The following is a 21,604-nucleotide window of genomic DNA, read 5'->3' as shown; positions in this document are numbered from 1 at the left end:
GGAAGCCTTCCGGCCTGGCGAGGCCTGAGGGAGGGGAGCGGGGCAGGGAGCGCGGGGCCGTGGGAGAGGTCTGGGCGGGCGGGGTGGCACCGAGGCTTGGCCCTGGGCGTGAGGTGTGGCAGGGCTAGGCGGGGGGGAAGGCGGCGTGGGATAGGGTGGTGCCGGGGGCAGTGACAGGGCAGGATGGGGCCGGGACGGGAGGAAAGGGGCTGCGGCACGGGGTGGAGGGGAGCTGAGCTGGTGGAGCTGAGTAAGGCTAGGGCGGATGAATGGAAGGCTGCGTGAGACAGGGCTTGATGGGGTGCTGAGGGCTGGGACTGCGTGAGGGCGATGTAGCTTGTGGTGTTGAGGCAGGCTGGGGTGGGCCGTTGGGCTGGAAGGTGTTGGCGACCTTCATCAGAGCAGGTCCAGAGTGGTGTCAGGGCTCGTGCAGAATGGAGGAACAGGGAGGTGACTTGTGGCACAGCAGCAGCTTCAAGCTATTTTTTTGGGGGTGGGGAACAGATTCCTGTCAGCATCTTCTGCTGTCCCAACCTGGGACCCGTGCATTCCTTCTAGTAGTGTAGGGCTGGTGAGTCTCTTGGCCTTGGGGAGGCTGTAGGGCAGCTGATTTGCACCTGCATCTCTGACTGGGACAGTGCAGTCCCTAGGGAGCCACTGAGCATTACTGACAGTGATGCACTGGGGTCATGAAGACACTTGTCTGAGCACAGTCCAGCCTGGGAGAGTTACCTCGTGTGAATGCCCTTATCTGCAACCATGCACTCGCTGCATCTGAGTAGTGCTGCGCACCTTTGTGTGTGGACAAAATCTAGAGAAGCAAAGCACAGCACTATTATCTGTGGGTGGAGCCTGTCCTGGCTCTGCAAGCAGCACAGCCTAAGCTGCTCTGGGAAGGGACCCCCCAGTGAGGCCTTTTTGTTTGTCACCTTTTCCACAAGTGGCTTTTGAAGTGTTCTGCCTTTTGTGTGCAGACCTTAGAGAGAGGCTGTTTCCTCCATTTTTCTCCTTTTGGTGGACTTCTTGCTCTTTTATTTCATACAATAACCTCTTAGGCTGTGTTGCCTTGTGGGAACACTAAGCTGCTCTATTCTCTGCCATCAGCCTCTTTATTCTTCTTGAATGTGATCGTTTAGTGCAACAAGTATCCCCGAAACACTGGCACCACGCTGGGAGGAGAGAGCTCTTGGGCGCTGCAGCAGCATCCATTAGAAAAAACTTAACTATATGGAGGTTAATAGTGTGTGTCAAAAACACTCATTCACCACAAGCTCGTATGGAGGCATTCTGCTGGTGGGAGCCTGCGTGCGTGTCCTTGCATCAGTACAAGTGCAGCAGCAGTGATTGGAGGTTGCAGCCACCAGGAGATTGAATGCACCTCAAAGCCCTGACTCAGTGCAGCTAGAGCTGAGGTTGCTCGCTCACCTCCAATCCACGGAGTTTCCATTTTGCTGTACAGCAAAGCTTGTTACTGCCTCAACATGCTTGCTTGGCATACCAATCCTTCCTGGATCAATTCCTCCTGCTGTGAGCATGGCCAATGACATTCTGCTTCTGCCTCTTGTTCTACAGGCTGTCCTTTCTTTTGTTTCGATAGAGGACCAGCTAGGTGCTCTTTCTGGATAAGTGTTGTGCCCTCAGTATGTTGCTGGAGAGGAAGTAGTAGTTCACTTCTGCATTTTCTTCTGTGCTTGTGCTGTCCAGGCAAGAACCAGGCATAGATGAAGGTCAGAGATGAAACCAAGAAAAATGGAAATTCACTTCCCTGAACAAGTCTTTTTGGGTTGAGGTGCTATATTATGCCATGTTTATTCATGAGAAATTTCTTTTCCATCCAGTTAGGGCTCCAGGGTCATCCTGTGGCACTGAGCATGGAGGCAGGAGGGGATTTACTGCATTTCACTATTTGGGTGACTGTCCACACAAGGTGTGTCTGGGGATGGGCCCATGGTGGTCAGGACAAGGGCACACCGTAAGGGATTCAGCGATTGAGAGGAAAAAGTCTGGACACTGAGAGCTGGCCTTGAGTTATCTGCTCTGAAACTTGAATTGGGCGGATGTGATGCCCAATTTATCTAGACTTGCTCCATGATGCGAGTAGCAGCACTTCCCTCTACTTCTGTGACTGTGCCATGGATCCAGCAGCTCCCTGCTGAGCTTCCCCAGGCCTTCAGGTGGGAGTTGCTTCACATTTCCCCATAGTGTGTAATAGAGCTGGGTCACTTTTAGAAGCCAGAGCCAATTCCAAATGCAGTGTTTGTGTGCAAAGCCCATGGAAATCTCATCTTCTTGGACAGCCACCACTAGACGTCAAGGGAGTTTGCATCAAGGTGACTACATGTAGTGGACTTCTTAAGACTGTACTTTCCTGTTTTAAATCAACTTCCTTAAGTCAAACGCATTTTTAAATGATGTCCAAAAGCTACCAGAACCTGCTAAAATACCTCTAGTGAAGAATTTACTGCTGAAAGCTTAGACTGTCAAAGTGCTGAAGTGGGGGAATACCTGGTCAGAACCCGAGAGCAGATGTGTCAGCATCGGGCAGCTTTGTTACTTGAGTTGGGCTTCTGCAGGTGTCAAAAGAATAAGCTCTTCTGTAAGTTTTTGACTAATTCTCTTTGAGCTGACTAATTGCCTGGAAGCTGGAAGAAACAGACCTGAGCTGGAAGCTCAGGTGTTGGGAGGTGAGCTCTGCCAGTTGGAAGATTTTGTTTCTCTTATTTGTCTCCTTTTGCTAACTGCACAGATAGAAAAATAATAACCTATTTTAAATGTAAAATATTTCTGTCTCCCGTGTTCAGTTATTTCTAAAGCACAGCGGAGAACTGCCTTCCAAAACAGATTTGGCCTCCAGTTTTGGTCTGCTCTGATGTAACTGATCCTAGCAAAAGTGTGGCTGAGGGCTTGCGTTCCTGGGTATGGTTTTTCAGCCATACATAGCTTGCTCTAAACTGCCAGCAAATTAATCATCTGTATCAAATTGTTACTTTCTATTTACCTGCTGTGCAAAGGAAAAATTTGCATAAGTGGAGAACAGTCTGACTTTTCCCTGGTTGGAGGTGGAGGGAAAAATATCTCATTAAATTTTAGGTTTCTGTAAAGCTTTTGATAGGTACAAATTTGCAGGGTTTCATGAGTGCTGGCTGAATGGGAAAACAGCTGAAGCTTCAACTTCTCTGCAGTAAATCAGTTCCTGTAGGCTGGTTGGAGAGTTTGGCTGAAATTGTACCCACATGCTCTGTGGTGTTTCCCATCTGTGGTCACTTTGGTGCTCGCCTGCTCTGGAGCAGAGTGCTATGGCCCTGCTGGGTGAAGGTGACTGACATGACCTTTGTGCTGGTGATGTGGCCTGTGAGCGAGTTCCTTGTGGGGAAGCTAGGGAGAGCACGGAGGATGGAGGAGCTCGGACAGCCCAGCATCTGCAGGAAGCCCAACCCTCACCCTGGAGCAGGTGAGGAACGCTCAGGTGATGCTGCTGGCAGAGTTTGCACTCTGGGGTTGGATGCAGGATCATCAGTACCTCCTGCAGCTGCTACGCTTAGCGCAAGAGAAGAGCAGCTATCAGCAGAGCCTGCAGACTGGCTGTTGTGCTGGCAGTGGGAGCTGTGGGATGCTGCCCTGTCTGCTGGACGTCTTGCCACCAGCAGTCTGCCAGTGGGCGATCCACAGCACAAACCCCAGACCCCAGCAGGTCCCAGCCCTGCTCCCAGCGATGCTGTGGGTGGGCACGTGTGGGAACTGCCATTACCTCACAGCAGAGCGCTTCTCAAGTTTGTGGCAGGCGTGCTGCGGGAGCTCTTTGATTTCATGCACGCTTGCAGCTCACGCAAAGTAGCTTTTGTTAGTCGAGTGGGGCCCGGGGGGGAGGAACTGCTTGGATAATTTTAGACATTGCTCATAATTTTTTTATTGGGGTGACCTTTCTGTAGCGAGAGCCTGCAGTCTGTCACTGAATCTGGCTCACTCTCTTCCAACAGTGCATCAACTCAGTGATCTGCAGGCTCTGCTCAGAGCTGGAAGCTTGAAGCTTTGAAATATCCCCCACTCCTTTCATTTCTTTTCCCCTCCTCGGGAGCAAGATATTAGAGTATCTGCATGCCTGCAGCTTTTAAAATAATTGCCATCTTCCTTTATTGGGTATAAACATTAATTGTGATGTGGGAGCTGCTTTAGTCATCTATCGATGCGGTTGTTGGCCAAGCTTACATTTGCATGCAGGTCTGTTTAATGCAGAAGATGAGGGCTCTGTATAATTACACAGCCTTCATTCTTCTGTTCTTAAATTTGTTGTAACATATGGCTGAGAACCTCTGTGGCCTGAGAACGAGGCAGGGAAGTTTGGAAGTTGTCCGAATCAAAATTGAAGAACTGCTGTCAGGAAAAAAAGGGTTGCTGTTGCTCTTAAGTGCATGTTGGCATCTCTCCACGGATGCTGTGGCTGCTCTTGGATCCACTGCTGGGGTGAAAAATCTGATTTGGAGCTGGCTTTGTATTAGATGGACTTAGTGCAGGAGCCATTTAGAGATGAATAAAGAGAATGCAGGCAAGAAGGAATAAAAACCCATCAAGGCCTCTTATTGTTATAAACGGAGAGCAGATGGGATTTGGTGTGGATTTGACTTCAAATCTGATAAGTGTTATCAGAAAATGGGCAGCCGCCTGTGCTTGGAGCAGCTGCCATTTTAGCTGCAGAGTTCAGGCACGGTGTTGCAGAAAGGTCTGGGTTTGGTGTGTAGCAGAGAGAGGAGCCATCTTCAGCTGTTCCTGGTGGGAGAGTGGCTGTTATTGGTCATGGAGGGAGGCTGCAGTTTGGGTGGTGCAGGTTCAAGAAGCTCCCAGCAGGGTAATAGGGCACGAGAGCTCCTCTGCTGCACTGGGGTGATGGTTCAGGCTCCTTCTCTGTCTGAGTACTTCTTAACAGGGGTGAAAGAGGTGATTTTTCCCTCTTGTAGAAATGTTTTAAATAGCCAGAATAGATTTGGTGAGATCAGCCGGAGAAATAAATGGAAGCACATAAAACTTTTGGGTCCCCCTGGGCTGGCTGGGGCTGAGGAGAGGTGTGCCCCACGAGGCAGGAGCATCCTGCTGCACGCAGGGTCGGGGTGGCTGTGAGGAGCTCTGCATGCGGCTCACGTGAGCGCTTCCTCCATGAGGCTGCGTGCCGGCAGGCTGGTGAATATTCAGGGCCCCGAAGTTCTGTTTGGTTACCTGCTTCTCCTTCAAACCTCTCTTCTCTTCACCGTCCTCAAGTATGAGGACTGAGCCACTTGGGAAATCCATGTAAAAATAAGTTCTGAGAAATTCATGCTTGCGCAATGGAACGTGCAGGAGTCGCGTCATGGCTGCCGTAAGCTTTTGTGTGCAGAACAAAGGCTCTTGCACACAGCTATTAACCAACTTTGGGTCTGTGATGCTTCAGCTCCCTAAATAACATGGCAAGTTATCCTTCTGTTGTCTCCCGAGTTACTGTCGCTGTCGCTCATTGTCTGTAATTGTTTCCGTGAGTTCCTCAGGGTGAGGTGCTGTATTTGGAGGGACTGCTGAGAGCCGGATGTCAGCTCTGTGTGCATGTGGAATTGGGTTTGAGTGATGAAACTAAGCTTTAAGGGTGCATCCTCTTTAATATTCCTAGCTCTTATGTGCCTGACTGTGCTATCTTTAAAGCTTCCTACATAGGTTTCTTTTTTTATAAAATGTATATTGCCGTCCAAGCCGATTCCTAAATCTGAGCGTGGTGCTCTAAAAGAAGAACTCGTCTGCATCGACTGACCGTCTGATATTGGTGGGATTTTCTTCCACCTCTGCTTCCATCAGTCCTCAGTGAGCTTAGATGCAGCCTGGGGAATTGCTCCCCTTTCAAAACCAAGTGTTAAATGTGCCACGGGCGAGGCTCCAGACTTCCATCTCCAGCCAGCAGGGAAGAAGGGAGGATAAGAGTGAGAGAGGTCTCGGCTAACTGGTGCGACTCGAACTAAGGGACCTGCCGTGGGTGCACTCACACGGCTGCTTTCAAGTGTGTGGTTTTTTCTTCAGTGATGCAGCACAAAAAGACAGAGGCTTGCCTGTCTCCCAGCAAAAAGGGCTGTTGCTTTTCACAGCTTTAACAACTCTCAAGAAGCAGCAACACCTCATCCTTTCCACTTACAATCTCTGGTTGGTGGCTAACACCTCCATTGCTACCCAGATAGGGCTGGAGTTAGTCTCTGGGTTAGGGTAGATGCAAACTCAAGGCTAACTTGACCTGGGGAGTCAACCAGCTGGTTCAGGTAGGTGTGAATGAAGGCTGAGACTTCCCTGGGTTGTAAAACAGACCCAGCATCGTTAGCCTGTACTCTGTAGTGGCTGCTTTTGAAACATAAGAGGACGTTAGCTGTGAAATAAAGCAGTTGATTCACATTTTGACCCTGTTCTCATTTTCCACTCTGGCTCTCAGTGTTGGAGGTAGCTTTGCATCGGTCCCTCATGGAGGATGACCTATTAATAACAGTCCTCTTGGAGCTGCTGAAGCACTTGCATAGTGCCGTTCTCAACAAATTCACCTTACGGAAGCAATTTGATTGTTCACAAGATCCAGCTCTTCCAGAGATTGTAGACTATGGCACTTAAACTGTAAGATGTTATAAAATCTTCATACCTAAAACATGAGAAGCTGTGTGCCTTAGGCTTGCGAAATGCTCTTGCTGCTGATCCTGAGACAACTGTAAGTGTGTGGGCAAATCCAGATCTAGGATTTTTCCTGCAGTGGTCATTGGGTTGTTTAGGGATAGGGTGTCAAGACGAAATGTGCATCGAAAAAGTTTAATTCTGCTGATGGTTGATAGCCCCAACTTGGAGGTGGGTCTGCTCTAAAAGCAATTTGTGTCAAACCATTGGTAGAGCTGCCCTTGGTGGTGAAGGGGGCACGTAAGGAGGGATTGCTCAGCCACTATGTCCATTTCATCATCTGGTGTTAGCGGAACTTGCAGAAGAGCCAGTCCTGTGAACTTGCATCTTAGCAGTTGTATATGGAGAGCAGGCTTGTTAAAACCAGCTCCTTAGTGATGAGTAGCTTTCTCAGACATTTCTAACTCTAAATCTTCACTATGTGGTCTCAAATTCTATTAATAAACTACAAATAACAGCAATCTCTGCCAGCTTCCAGGACTGTTTTATATCATTTCTAGTAAGACTGATCCTTTTAGGAATGAGCAATAGTCCAAGCTGTCAAAAGTTATCTGCTGCTTGAACAGCAGGGTCCAGAGGTGTTTTCAGGTAAAACTGCTTGTGAGAAATGAAATGAATCTTCTTTCCTTCACAGTTTGGAGACTGCTGCTTGACTTCTCATTTACCTCTTTTGTTCTCTTTGCTTTTTAGAAATAAACCAGAGGCAGTAGAAGTAACGTTTGCAGGTAAGCTCCATAATGCTCCTGACTTGAAAAACGGGGGAGCTACCTCAGAAGGCCTACCCGTGGTTATGTCTGGTGCACTCAAATTCAGCCAGCCCAGTTGGGTGGGGGGCAGGGGAGAGCTGCATATGGACAGGCTGTGTGAACACCACACACTTCCCAAAACTGATGGTTTGTGTTCTGCAGGAGCAAAGTCTCCAGTAGGCTGCCCCGCTGTTTTCTCTGTCCATTTACCTTCCTTGGGACTTAGCCCACAGCAGTGAGTTCAGCGGTCAGAATAGGCTGTGCCCACTTTGCTTTGTGTGAGTGCTGGGTAGCTGTTTTACTTTGCCTGTTCCCCAGTCCTGCACTTGGTACTGCTTGTTACTAGGTCTTTAGCACTGTCTAGTCGAGACTGTTAGAAAGCTGGCTTGGGGTGACAGGCAGGATGAATTTATAGCCTGAAGTCTGCTCTCTAGAATGGGAAGTGTCAAGGAAATACAAGCATTCATTCAGTAGCTGATGTCTTGCTTCTGTTATCAAGGATCTATGTAAGCTGTGGAGCTGTGTGGGGAAGTGGAGGAAGCTGGAGGGCTGCCTTTCTCTGCCTCCTGCCCTGGCTGCCTGTTCTGCAGTGAAGTGAAAGCTGTCTCAGCAGGCACTCCCTGAGCTGCTTTTGCTCTGCTGATGGAGGTTTTTCCTCCTCTAGGCTGCAGCTCTGGCCTGGTGGGCATGTCAGTCACTGCGTGCTGAGCATCCAGAAGGCTCGCATCTCTGTGTATTTGTGTCCTTGTGCATTGAACACGAGCAGACTTGAAAGGGATGCTAAATGACACTAGACTAGATCTTCCCATGATGGACAGGTGTCATAACTATTTCAGCTCTTTGAATGATAACAGGGTTCCCTATGTGACACTACTTAAGTACAGCTTTGTCATGCCTCTGTGAGGGCTGAGGCAGAGGGAATCATGTCACTATGCAATTCCTAGAACACCATTGTTTCCTCAGAAATAGGAACTGACCTCTCTCACGTTTGTCTCACTTGCTTTGTAGACTTTGATGGAGTTCTTTACCATATTTCAAATCCCAATGGAGATAAGACAAAAGTGATGGTCAGTATTTCTCTGAAATTCTACAAAGAACTTCAAGAACATGGTGCTGACGAGGTGAGTGAGCATCTCTGGGCATCTGGGGCTTTGAGACTACAAATGCTTTATCAGAAGAGGCCATGCCCTTGTGATGTTCAGATTTAATGTATAGAGAAGTGTCTGTATTCCTGTCTCATGTTGAAATTCCTGTGCTGACTAGGAGTCTTGCTTTGGTGGAACACAAGGACAGAGTGTGTTCCCACTCTGTTGTGAAGAAGTAGTCATCTCTTATGAACTGATAGCCTGAAAGGCCAAAGCATCACTAATTCTGAAAGTACCTTCAAAACGAGTATGAGCTCTGGCAAAAATAGTTTCACTGGCTGATGCTCTGAGCGCAATGGCAAGAGAAAGCACCAAATCAACTCTGGAATCCCACAGCGGTCCTCTTCTGACTCTAACCACACTTGAGAGCAAGTTACAGGCTCCAGCTGTGTGTACAGACCTTGATCTGTCTGGTTCCTCTTTTGCTGCTGCTGTGTGAAGTTAGCAGGTTCAGTTCCTGTTGAATGAGCCCCGGCTGCAGAGGGCCATTTATGGTAGAAAGAAGGCGCCTCTCTGAGCTGTGGTTGGGTCGCAAGGCAGGAAGTGTGACTCAGTTCCCGAGTTAGTTTTCAAATCTCCTAATGCTAGTAAGTGGGGTTCACCCTGCAGGTTTTTGCCTTGGAGGAAAATAAACTCTGTAAGTTTATTGAGAATCTGGCAAGAAGCAGGGGATTTGAACCTAAAGTGAATTCCTGCAAGTTGCTACAAGACCTACTGAAGTTAGAATAAATGTGACTAAGCATCCTCCTTTCTAGGACCAACATTGCCTCCTGTACTACAGGGCTGTGGGAGCAGCCCCACTGTAGGTGCTGCTGCTGGGAAGCAGAAGAGACAAGCAGCACAAATGCTGGAGCCTTCCCAGCACGTTTAGTGAGGATCAGTACAGTGGATGATCCCAGAAGTGCTGTGGTGGGTGAGGGACTGATGTTCACTGCACTGTAGCAGGGTAGCAGCCTTACACTGATAGTCACAGTGGTGAGTGAGCAGTGGTGTGTGTTGCTTTTCAACTCTGGCTGCTGTGCTGAGGATGACGGCAGCTGACAGCCAGCTTGTCAGGCTCTGAGAGGAAGATCGGATCTTTGCAGGACTGCCTTGGAAGTGCTGACTAAATAGAAATAACATTTTTAAACCACTGTTTAAGAAACTATGTGTCTCTGTGCTTCCGTGGAGAAGATGGAGCTTGTTTCTGCACTTCCTCCACTTGGTCTTTGGTGAAACCCCGCTGTGAGAAGCCAAAGTGGGGTTCCTGCTAAGAGAGAGCATCTCCCTGGGCCAGGCAGGCTTTCAGCTGGGGAGGTTTTGGCATGCAGAGAGCCTGTGCATTCTCTTTGCGTGGTGGAGGGTGTCATTCTGTCATCCCAGGAGGGCCGGTTCTGCCACAGCGTTCTTCTGTGTGAAATACCTCTTGTTCCCAGCCCCCTCACTGACACAGTGCTACAGCTCAGTTGAAAATTGCCATTGATGTAAAATTCAGCAGTGATTATGCTTAAAGGTTTTTGCTGTGCTGTGGGCGTCTGTTTCTGGGAGGCATCCAAGTTGCCTGGCAGTCTCCTCTCCATCCCCATCTGTCCCGAGGAATAGGCTGAGGCTGGGCAGGCAATTGCTTGGCCAGGCCTTGCCCAGCCCCAGTTCTGAATGTGTACAGAGAGGGACAGAGCCTGCTTTGTGGTGCCTCTCCCATCCTGAACCCCTGGGAGCTGCCTTTGGGATGGGAAGGAGGTTTGTAGCCCCTGAGCTGCTGTCAAACTGCTGCTGACGGTTCTCCTTGGAAGATACAAGGCATACAGAAGAGATTTTCCTGCCAGTGCAAGTTCAAGACCAGCAAGAGCTTTAGAAAGTTCTACTTTTGACTCCTGTCCTGCAGCATGCTCCCTGTTGGTGGAGATCAGAGAGTAGGAGCAGGCAGTACTACTAAAAGCTGATTACTTAATATCTGTCCAAGTTCAGTTAGAGTAGGGGAGGCAGATGCATGTAGTTTGATGTTTTTACGTGGAGACTGAGCATCGCCTAGGCAATGCAGGAGGAAACAGCTCTGATAGCTTAAGTTTACAATGTCTGTTTGTTTTTTTTCCCTAGGTATTGAAGAAAGTCTATGGAAATTACTTGGTAAATCCTGAATCAGGTAACCCTGCTGTAACATTTATAGTGTGTATGAATGCAATTCTAAAACGGCTTAAGTAAACTCCAGAATGCTCAGGCGAAGGCTACATGTCAAAAGCTTAATGTTTGGGGCTTCCTGTACAATGAGTGGCAATAAAAAAGGTGTCTTACATACATCAGGGCTGAAGTTTCCTGCAGTATAAGCAGTAACTCTCAATGCAGCCCTCCTCCAGGAAGCCTCTGTTCCTCACAACTGGGGTCTTTGTTCTTCTCAAAGACATTTCATGAGACACAGGAAAACCATGGTTACCTGTGACAGCATCTCTTCCTACTCACTGTGAAAACTTAGGAGCGGTGCAGCCAGCATGTGTGTCTCTGAGCTAAAGAGCCCTGGGAACGTTTCCATGGTCACACGTTGAGTTCAGGCACAGTTTCTGGCAGTGGTGGTGTTGAAAGCAGTCACCCCTGGGGTTTTGGAAGGCCGTAAGGGAAAGGTGGGACTGTAGCAGCGATGCTTGGATTGTAGGTGTCGCTTCCCAGAAAATGTGTCTTTAGTTGTATTAAGGCCCTGCATAGATTATTAAGGTTGGTGTCTGTTCCTCACCAGGTTACAATGTCTCTTTGCTTTACGACCTGGAGAACCTTCCTGCAGACAAAGATGCTATTGTGCACCAAGCCGGCATGTTGAAGCGCAACTGCTTTGCTTCGGTCTTTGAGAAGTATTTCAAATTCCAGGAAGAGGGCAAAGAAGGAGAGAAAAGAGCCGTCATCCACTACAGAGATGATGAGACGATGTAAGTGTTCAAGTGGCACAGGATTGGAGTCTGACAGCAGTCACTATGCTCTCTGCTTCTACTCAGAGCTGGAGGATGCAATGGAAAGTCGGGAAATCCTATTGCTCAGTGCTTTGGCATGGTAATAAGGGCCTGTCCTAGGCTCTAAGGCGTACCCAGCGATGGTAATGCTCATCCCTCAGGCTGCAGAGGTGTTATACAAGAGTCTCTGTTAGCAGTAGCACTTGTGGCTGCATGCAGGAAAGGAATTAGCCACTCCCATCAAAAGTGTTTTGCTCCCTGTAAACACTTGTCTCGAAAAAGGGGGGAAACATTTCAGCATCTATCTGAGCTTGTCATGCAGCTGCTTCCTCATCCAGTTGCAGTTCTGGCAGTCGTATTCACAACTGAGTTCTCCTTTCTTGCCCACCTGCAGGTATGTTGAGGCAAAGAAGGACCGCGTCACGGTTGTGTTCAGCACGGTATTTAAGGATGATGATGATGTGGTGATTGGAAAGGTATTTATGCAGGTATGGAAACTGGGGAAAACATCCAATCCTCAATTCACTTCTCACTTGGATCAGCGGTGCTGAACAAGCACATGTAAGACAGAAGGGATCTCACAGGCGATTTAATGCATGTAAATGCTCTACAGGGCTCCGCTCTGCCCTGGGACGGAAGAACGTGCCAATAGGCACGGGAGTGTAACTACTAATTCAGGCTCTTGCATTGTCCTCTTAATTATTGATGTCTTGCTGATGTACACAGTCAAACACGTTATGTATTGCAGATGAAAAACACCACATGGATACTTCAGTATTCACCCTAAGGCCCTGTCGCACAACTGGCTGTGGTGCAGGGATCACCAAGCATCGGAGGAGAGGAGCATGGCAGGGAGGCTGTAGAAGGAGTAGAGGGGATGAGGCAATGTTATGCTATGTCTGAGAAGGTGCTATGAGTTTGTTTCTGCTGATTCTCAAAAGCTGCAAAAATACTTGGACCAGGAGCAGCTCAGTGTAACTGTTCTCATGTGCAGCAACGGGATCTTGGATTTGAGCTTTGAAAAGCTATGAATTTGCTTAGTTTACATACTTGAATCAGCCGTCATAATGCCAAATACTTCTGGATTCAGCAGCCCTTTGCAACTGTCACTTAGCTGGGAAGCATTCAGAGGGCCATAGTAAACACTTTGCACTTAGCAATGGGTTCCAGCCTGCAGAGATTGAGACGTTTGCTGACACCTGGGGCTGGCTCAGTCAGAGCTGATTTGTGTGTTCATCCGTGTTGCCTGTCTAGCTCACCTTCTGTCTGCTGTTGGGCTTGTGGACAGCATGTTCCTGGCCCAGTTTGCTGAATACCAGTTTACCTATGTTGGAGCTCATTCTAACAAGATCTGTTGTAGTGGCAATGGTGTGTATTACCTCACAGCTTTGCTCTTTGTGTGTTGTAACTAAATCCAGGGCATCTGCTCTGGCTTTTCCCCACCAGTATATCCCACGGCCAGAAATTCTGCTTTATAAATCCAGGAGGGAGGAGTGAGGTGAATAGAACAGGGTTTCTGAGGCTCCGGGGGAGATGGCAAAGTTTCAAGGGAGCAGCTGTCCTAGAGTCTGCATGTCTCAAGTTCTTGGTTTTTTACAACAGCAAACCTTATTCCTGCCTGGCCACAAGAGTTTCCACTCTGAGTCACACTGGCTCCTTCTTTCCAGCTATTTCTGTTGCGTAATGCAGTGGCAGCTGCATATCTGTTCCCTGATGGAGAAAATCTGGCCATTAACTAACCAGCAAAGCCATTTGAACCATTTCACCCTCTGGTATAAACAGGCGGAAGTGCAAGCTAAGCATTTCATGAAGGAAACCCCAGTGAAAAACTTGGCCTTCCAACAGGAGAGCTCCAGCCCTTCCTGGGATGTGCTGTGCTGTCCTGAGAAGGGAGGATAGCTGGCAATGCACAGGCTGGGCAGGTCAGCAAGGCAGAGGGGTGTTTGTTCTGCCTCGAGGCAGGGAAATGGAGTCTGGACTTTCCGAGCCCTGTTTAGAGATGCTCTTAAAATTCACTGCTTGTGAGATGAGTGTTGTGCTGCTGTTCAGATCCCTGGTGAGAAATGGTTTTCTTTGCATCCAAGTGTTGTTTCAGGGCTGTTTTAGAGAAGAGCTAGGAGAAGCAGGTTTCACACACAAGATTCAAACCCTTTTAATGCCTGGGTAAAGATACTTGGTGGGAGATGCTTTTCTTAAATGGCTGAGCCTTTAAAACTGGCACAGTTGAGACTCTGCAGCCCTTTCTGAATTTTTCCCCTCCTTTGGAATGATGGCTGCTGCTCATTTTCACTAGAAGTACTTGGAGTAGGAGCTGTGCTGTCTCGTATCTGCTTGCTTGACCTGAGGTGTCTTGTCCATGAAACACTTCTATGTCCCATGACAATAAATGTGATGCTGAAATCTGCACAAGCTGAGGGCTTGTACTGGGCACACACAAACTTGGGAGAGCCATGCATTTTGGTTTGATTTTGCTGGAGGAAAAAATGATTGTTTTCCAGAGGCTTGGCCTGTTTAGATTGGCCCATAGAGGGAAAGCTGGGAAACCTCCTGCTTAGATGCCCTGTAGAACTGGAAAATGTTATTTGCTTTTCAGTTGTGCTGCCTGATGTGCCGCAGTGGGGCTCACCTTATTTTTGTTTTGTTCAGGAGTTCAAGGAGGGTCGCCGGGCCAGTCACACAGCCCCACAGGTGCTCTTCAGCCACAGGGAGCCACCCTTGGAGCTGAAGGATACAGACGCAGCCATTGGCGACAATATTGGCTACATCACCTTTGGTAAGCAGGCAGCTCTGTGGTATAGGGATGTTCAGGGTGGAGAGAGGTTCTTGCTGCTGCACGAAAACCTAGTTCACCTTCCCTGAGTGTTCATGCGAGTTATTGGGCCTAAAGGGACTCTGGAGTTGCATTCTGTTGTTGTGCGTCCTCTTCTCCCCCCAGTGATTAGCATTTCTGCAGCATCAAGTCACCTCAGCTCTGCTCTGGACAGTGAGGGAGTTGACAGTAAGCCACATGATGTCAGCCTATAAATTGAGTTTAGCATGTGGGAGTAAGAGACATTTGGCTTTGCTATGATACTGTGGAAACTGGAGGCTCCTTTCTCGTGGACATGTAATCTGTAACTGCAGATGCCTGGGCTGCAAGATGTGCTTCTTCAGTGCTGCCTCTGTGTTCTAAGCCTAACACTTCTATCTCTGATGAAATACCTTCACCTGCCTGCAAAGGTGCTGCTTTCCTGGCCAGCAGTCATTTCCTCCTGGGCAGCAGTGCTGATGATGACCTGAGGAGTCCAAACCCTGCCCCTGTTCAAAGGGAGAGATCTCTTTACAGAGAAACTGGGTCCGTGGTTGAATATGCTGTTAGGGTCTCCCAGGCCAGCATGCCTGCAGATTGGAGCTCAGAGACAAAGCACAGACACTGCAGAGGAAAGCAAAGCTAGCACTGCTCTCCTCCCACGCTGGGAACGGTGCCCTGGGTTCAGGCACTTAATCAGTCACGGCAGAGCTGCCTAATGGCAGTTCTTGGACTGCCAGTAAGAGTTCCTCCTTGTCTAGAGGCAGTTTCTCTGTCATCTGATCTGACAGTCCCAGGTGAGATCATCACTGAGACAAAAGGTCTTTCAGCCCTTGGATCTGGGACACTTAGCACAGCACCAGCACTGAAGTAGCATCCGTGCAGTTTCCTAAGGTGTCGTCATCTCTGGGCACTTGGCCTTGCCTGTGTCCTCCAGCTGTGTCCAGGCTGCTTCGAGAGACTTGAGCGTGTAACAGTGGGTGGGAAAGTGCTGCTAAGCCTTGTGTTTAAAATCACCAGTGCTGCTTAATCCTGATACGTGTCTCAGTAATGGGCACAGTAAACAGGCGTTCAGAGCAGCATGCCCTACAGCCTGCAGCATCAGAGGACCCTGAAGAGGCCGTTCATAGCTTCAGGAAGCAATAACACTTTGTGTGGCCCTTTTCCTTTCAGTGCTGTTCCCCCGTCACACCAATGCTGCTGCCAGAGACAACACCATAAACCTGATCCACACATTCCGAGACTACCTGCACTATCACATCAAGTGCTCAAAGGTACCAAGGGGCTGTGGCTGGGGAAAGTGGGAGACTTGGCTCATCTCATCTGGGGGGACTAAAAAGACGAAGCATGGAGTAGGAGTACCCTCATTTCCCCCACCCTGAGAACTGACTGCTGCACACTACTGCCCTCCACAATCGTGCTAGCTTGGCAAATGGTGCGTCATCACCTTCTTCCTGTTCCTTGGTACAGGCAGTGCCTGTTCGCCTCCCATCCTTGCAGCAAACTAGGATTTTTTTTCCCTTTTCAATCTGTGGTTTTCTTTTTGGGGAACAAAAGCAAGCGTAGTTACTCAGAAACCTGCCTTTGACCAGAGGTCAGGCAGCAGTTTTCACCATTGGCTCCCCAACTTCCCTCATACTGCATGCCAGGGAGGCTGAGTACCCACTGTTGCTGTGCAGAGCTAGTCCCTTTCCTACCAAGGAACAGAAACATAGCCCTGTGCCCTCCAGCAGTAGCTGGCCCTGGGGCAGGTCTCCCATCATCTCCAGCTCCTGTGGAGCTTAGCCATGAACAGTGCCTGGCTGGCAGGAGTGACAACCCTTACCCAGATCACTTGCATACCAGCTTATCTCTGCTGCTGTGCTCATGGTCCAAAGCCAGCCATGAGCATCCCAAAGCTGTGGTTAGCTGAAAGATTTGTCTGAAGTCTTAGCTGTGAACACAGGATCCTGAAGTGTCCCTGTTTTGTTCCTGTAGGCCTATATTCACACACGTATGAGGGCAAAAACATCAGATTTCCTCAAGGTGCTGAACCGTGCCCGTCCAGACGCAGAGAAGAAAGAAATGAAAACAATCACGTGAGTGATTTAATCAGGCTCCCCTGTCTGCCACGAGCTCACTTCTTCACAGCTCAGCATTCTCTGCTCCTAGGCTTGGGATACTATGGGATGGCTGTAATGGGACCTGATGTTCAGTACTTGCAGAGCATCTTCCTGCTGTGAGCGTGGCATGGCTCTCCTCACTGGGGCTTACTGTACTGTCAGGCTGCTGCCCAACCCACCAGGGAGAGTGGCCAGGTCCTTCCCAAAGGCTTGCAGCCATTGGAGCATGTTCTTCCTGCCTGGTGTGTCTGCAACTCCCCAGAGCCTGTGGCCACTAGCTCACTCAGGCTGTGAGCATTCCTGGGAACTGGCTCCCTTGGGCAAATAAAGCAGCCCAGAGCAGTGCACACCAATGATAGTGGTTATGTAGCATGTTTCCCTCATGACTCTGGCCTCTTGATCCTAGAGTTCCTTTGCATCTTTTTTCTGTGCATCCTGGTATTTCCTCTTTGCTTTCTGCTCTGGGGCCTTGGGGTTGTGCCCTTTGTGAAAGCCAGCCCCTCCCCATAGCTGTGTGGTCCAGTTGCCTGGTCTTGCTGCAGGCAATGCCTGTGAGCTCTGAACCAGCAGTACCAGTATGTCTTTGAGAGCTCAATGCAAGCACGTGCCCACAAGTCACCCTGGGGCAGCCCAGAAAAGCCAGAGGCAACCCAAAGCAGCTCTGAAGTCCACACTGACCTCTCTCTGCATCCTTTCAGGGGGAAGACATTCACAACCCGTTAACGCCAGGGTCACTGAGGCTGCTGTGGAGGATGAAGGTTGGGGCACTTGCTACCTGATAATCGTAGCTTTTAATGTTGCACCTCTGTGGGCTCATAAGGAATTCAAGCAATCGGGGTCTGTTTGTATGACAGTTTGGGAAGTAATCTGCAGAAACGAGCTGTGCTTGCGAGGACTCGATCGTTCCAAGAAACAAACCTTAATTCCAGTTTGATTGACTTAATTTCTTTTCTTTTTTTTAATTTTTTTTTCCTTTTCAAGCTGTTTCGCTTTGCAATATGTTACCGGAAATAAGTTGCAGTATTTCTTATGAGAATAATGCAATATTAACTTGTTTTCTTCTGAGTATTTGAGTTCAAAACTCCTGTATCTGAAGAAATACTGTTGGGGTTCATTAATAAAGGAGATCTTTCTATCTTAAGGAGCTGTAAGTTTTTGGTTTGTCAATACATGTGGCCTTGCCAAGGAAAGGGCGCTTGGAGAGACAAGCGCATGGGGGTGTTGAAGTTGTTCAGGGTATGGGGACAATTACTGGGGCTTGGAGCTCATTACATTCTTCTCAGTCTGCGGCTGAAGTGTGAGTGCAGTGCCCAGGACTAGTGAAAATCCTCTTGTGTTAGTGAGCCGGGGGAGAAGGAGCAGCTCTCTTAGGAAGAGGAGACTGGAGGCAGCTTGGTTCCCTCACAGCAATGCCAGGCTGAGAAGCAGTATTGTGGTGTCCTGGCACCCACTTACTACCTCTTGACTACCTCGTGTATGCAGTATCACTCGTCTCCTAATGGGCTGTGACAGCCCTCTTACCCTCAGCCAGCAATCCATATATTTCCTTCGTAGCCTTCTGCCTTGCTCAGGGAATCTCCATGTCTCCCCTGTCAAGAATGGCTACTGTGCAGGTCTCTGCCTCCAGTCAGCCCAGAATAAAACCATCCACCCATGCCCCTCAGCTCAGAGCTGGCTGCTGGGCTCTCACGGAGGCAACCAGGTCCAGCCGTGTTCCTGAAGAGCCTATGATAGCATTGGCACGAAAGGTTCCTTTCCAACAGCAAAGGAAGAAAAAAGTCTACCTATCTCTGGAACAGGGCTGGGACCAGGGAGCACTGGGGACAGCCTGGTTAGGAAGAACAGTCCCTATAGCTAATTCCTAAAATCCCAATGGGGACAGATCACATCTCTTAAGGTCACCTTCCCCCCAGCAAGCAGAGTGGATGGGATCCAGGTAAGTGAAATAATTTATATATAATTATAAGATATTCTCATACAAAACCCCGGACTCAGCCCCCAACTTGTGAGGGCAAAGTGGGGCAGGCTGAAAAATTACAAAGCACTCACTGGAGCAGGGTGGTGAAACCCATCTCCCCTGTCCCACTGTACACGAGCTGCCTGGCGGAGCCAGGCCACCACCCTCAGCACTGACCCTAGCGATCAGGGCGCTGCACGCAGAACACTTTGGCTTGGTGGTCGCCGGAGGTCGTCACCACAATGGAGGCATCCCTGGAAGGGGAAGAGAGGGGCTCAGCAGTGGGGCTGGGGGCTTTGGACAGCCGTAGCTGTGACCACCTCTCTATTCCCTGAGACCCTTCAATCTCAGCATCCACGCTTCCAGATGATGCACCCCAAGGCTCAGGGGTTCCCTCACCCCAGCAGCCTCAGGGAAGGACTGGGCTGGGAGGAGTCCCTACTCACTTGTTGACAGTGAAGTCGAGGATTTCAGCGGAGTGCCCTCGGTACTCGCTGATCATCTTCCCTGAGCGGGCATCCCAGAGCCGCACAGCCCCATCCAGGCTGCAGGTATACACCACAGCAGAGTTCTCCTCCCACAGCAACTGCACAATTCCTGACTGGAGTACAGGGGGGAAGCAGAGTGAGCACAAGGAATAAGTCAGGAAGTCGCAGCACATCATGAGCCTCCACTCTCAACCCCCAATGATTTCCACCATTCCCATAGCAAAGGGACAGCCCTCATGACCAAGGTGTGGCACATCCTCTGTGTGGGACCAGAGCTACCACTGGGGAAGCCCACGAGCAGAGAGAAGCACAAATTGGGAACTAACCCCAGAAAGCCCCCATGCTCTAAGAGAGGCAACGCTGGGCTTCCAGCGGTGCCAACTGGACCCAGAGATGCCCTCAGGCTTGGAAAATAGGTACAGGGCAGTACCTCATGTTGGCATTTATGCCTCAAGCTCTGTGTGGAGAGATCGTAGATAGCCAGTGTACCATCCAAGTAGCCCACAGCAGCCAGTGGCATCCTGCAGAGAGAGGAACAAGTTTTATGAGGACCTGGAGCAAGCAGGGAATTAAGTGTGTGAAGGATCGGGATTGAAGGAGCATTGAAATGAAGAGGGACAACCCAATGGTCAGAGCTGGAACCACAGAACACCCCATAAGGAAAATACCAAGACATCAGGAGCCAGCAAGCAGCACAAAGTTCCCAAGAGAGAAAACATACTGGTAAGAAAGGTCCCCCATAGCTGTGTCTGCAGAACACCCTGTCCCAGTGCCCCACTCACACATTACAAAAGCCCAGCGACTCCACTGAATTGGACTCTGCCTCCTCGCCCTCACTTGCAGTGGCCTTGGGAGCCACGCTCTCCATCTTGAACACGCACACCACCTGGGGGAGGAACGCCGTGAGCCCTCACGCCTCAGTCCTCTCAGTCGCAGAGAAATGGTGGTAGTGGTGGCCAAGCACGCCTCCTGCTGGCCTCGGGTGGCCATCGCAGGCTGCTTTTGGCCGGCAAAGCCCAGCACCATCCTGCCCCGTACAGGTCATTCATATCCACTACTGCGCCCCACAGGTGGGCACGGACTCACCTTGCCTGTGGCAGAATTGACCAGCTTGGCATGACAGTCCACTGAGCCTGTCAGGATCAAACTGCCGTCCTGGTTGCTGGCCACACATGTCAAGGGGTCCTGGTGGCCGTCCTGGCCTGTGGAGATGAATAGGAAGCATGAGCTACACTCATCTCTACCAAACTTCACGCACCTTGAAGCCCAGCACACCTCCCATGCAGTCTCTGCATTACACCCACCCCATTGTGGCAGCCCCATGGCAAGGGACAGCTGCCACAAGGACAGCCCACCCAGCACCAGACAGCCTCTGGTGTCTGTGTGTGTGCTTCCTCTTCACAAAGACAGAGCTCAGAGTTTACTGCATGGGGGACGCATCCCAGGTGAAAAACCCCTTTCCCACCTTTCAGGACGTGCAGTGAGGTTCCCTGCTTCAGATCCCAGATGCGCATGGTCCCATCCTCGTATCCCACTACAGCTCGTTTCCCTAGGTAAGACAGAACCAAGCAGATAGAGGCAGAGCTTCCCCACCCTTTGCCTCCTCCCTAGCACAGGAGCACCCTGTGCCTCACCATCAGGCAAGATCTTGCCACACGTGGCAGGGCACGGAGGGCCCTGGAAGGTTTTGCAGTCTCCACTGGGGATCTTCCACATCCAGGAATTGCCATCAGCTGTGCCCGCCAGAAGGACATGGGCCTGAGGGTGCCACTCCATCCACTGTGCAGAGAAAGGGACAGGCAGTGTTACAGGGTTGTATCCTCGCAGAAGGGAGGAGAACCAGAGCTGCATCCCACTACCAACCCCCATGTCTCCGGCAGGAGCAGGGCTTCGGCCACTCACCTCCAGGTCCCCCACCTCAAAGGACCACACTTCTTCCTTGTTGTCCACCCGCCACACTTTGATAAGACCAGACATGTCACCCGTGGCCACAAACACAGAGTCATGACTGAAGCTGGCACAGGTGACAGAGTCCTTGTGTCCTAGAGATGGTAAGGAGCAGAGACCATTCTGTTAATAAATGCCAGCTATGGAAAACAATCGAGAGCCTAGCTCCATAAGAGCATCAGTGGGGAAGGGGCAAATGCAGCCAGGAAGGGCTGCAGGACCCATTTGAGCAGGGACATCTGGCTCAAGTCTCTCACCTGTGCACTCGAACAGGAGCTCTCCATCACTCAGGCGCCACACGAAGGCTTTGTCATCTTCCCCACCCGTCACTGCCAGTGTGTTGGTCTTTGGGTCGAGGCTCACACAGAATACTGAGGCTGCAGAGCCGGGAGATGCTCACACCTCAGTGAATGTTCCCCAGACGCAAACCCCCATGGCACAACGGCTATCAGAGACCCCTTGAACCCACTTGGTAGAACCAGGAGAGGGACATAGCACAGCTTCCCCTCAGGGAAACCCCATGGCTCACCCGAGTGCAGCGAGAACGTGACCTCACTGTCATCCTGTGCCTCCATGCCGTCCTCCAACCCCTCATCGTCCTCCGTCTCCCAGGCCTCACCGTCGGGCCCCTCTGCTCCCTCATCCTCGAAGTCCACGTCCTCCACCTCTGCGGCCAGGTCATCTGCAGGGAGCGAAGGTCAACCCCCGCCCACCTCAGCCCCCGCGGGCCCAGGGGCGGCCCAGTGTGAAGGGGTCCCGGCCCCGCGGGCGGAGGAGACCCCAGCGGGGAGGGCTGAAGGTCCCTGGGAGGCCCTGGGGTGGGGACGCGACGCAAGGCCTGCCCGCGGGAACC

The 21,604-nt window shown here is 50.3% G+C and overlaps 2 protein-coding genes across 2 annotated transcripts; one reads left to right on the top strand and one right to left on the bottom strand.

Moving 5' to 3' along the window:
• Positions 1–3,324: 3,324 nt before the first annotated feature.
• On the top strand, positions 3,325–17,500 carry ARPC2 (actin related protein 2/3 complex subunit 2). The gene is made up of 10 exons (XM_010713781.1): positions 3,325–3,451; positions 7,281–7,388; positions 8,418–8,530; positions 10,631–10,676; positions 11,262–11,448; positions 11,864–11,957; positions 14,116–14,242; positions 15,431–15,531; positions 16,235–16,335; positions 17,058–17,500. The coding sequence occupies exons 1-10, from the start codon at positions 3,325–3,327 to the stop codon at positions 17,080–17,082; spliced, it is 1,029 nt and encodes a 342-aa protein (XP_010712083.1). The 3' UTR covers positions 17,083–17,500.
• Positions 17,322–21,449, bottom strand: AAMP (angio associated migratory cell protein; the record flags this gene model as incomplete). Its single annotated transcript, XM_010713780.1, has 10 exons — positions 17,322–18,570; positions 18,763–18,917; positions 19,235–19,325; positions 19,587–19,690; positions 19,891–20,006; positions 20,270–20,353; positions 20,439–20,583; positions 20,707–20,846; positions 21,009–21,128; positions 21,281–21,449. Coding segments are annotated over 10 exons (1,200 nt in total), but the record flags the coding sequence as incomplete, so codon positions are not given.
• Positions 21,450–21,604: the final 155 nt, after the last annotated feature.

The sequence above is a fragment of the Meleagris gallopavo genome, chromosome 7 (assembly GCF_000146605.3).
Source record: "Meleagris gallopavo isolate NT-WF06-2002-E0010 breed Aviagen turkey brand Nicholas breeding stock chromosome 7, Turkey_5.1, whole genome shotgun sequence".
NCBI lineage: Eukaryota > Metazoa > Chordata > Aves > Galliformes > Phasianidae > Meleagris > Meleagris gallopavo.
Note: the sequence above shows the minus strand (reverse complement) of the source record. Positions and strands in the feature narration are given on the sequence as shown.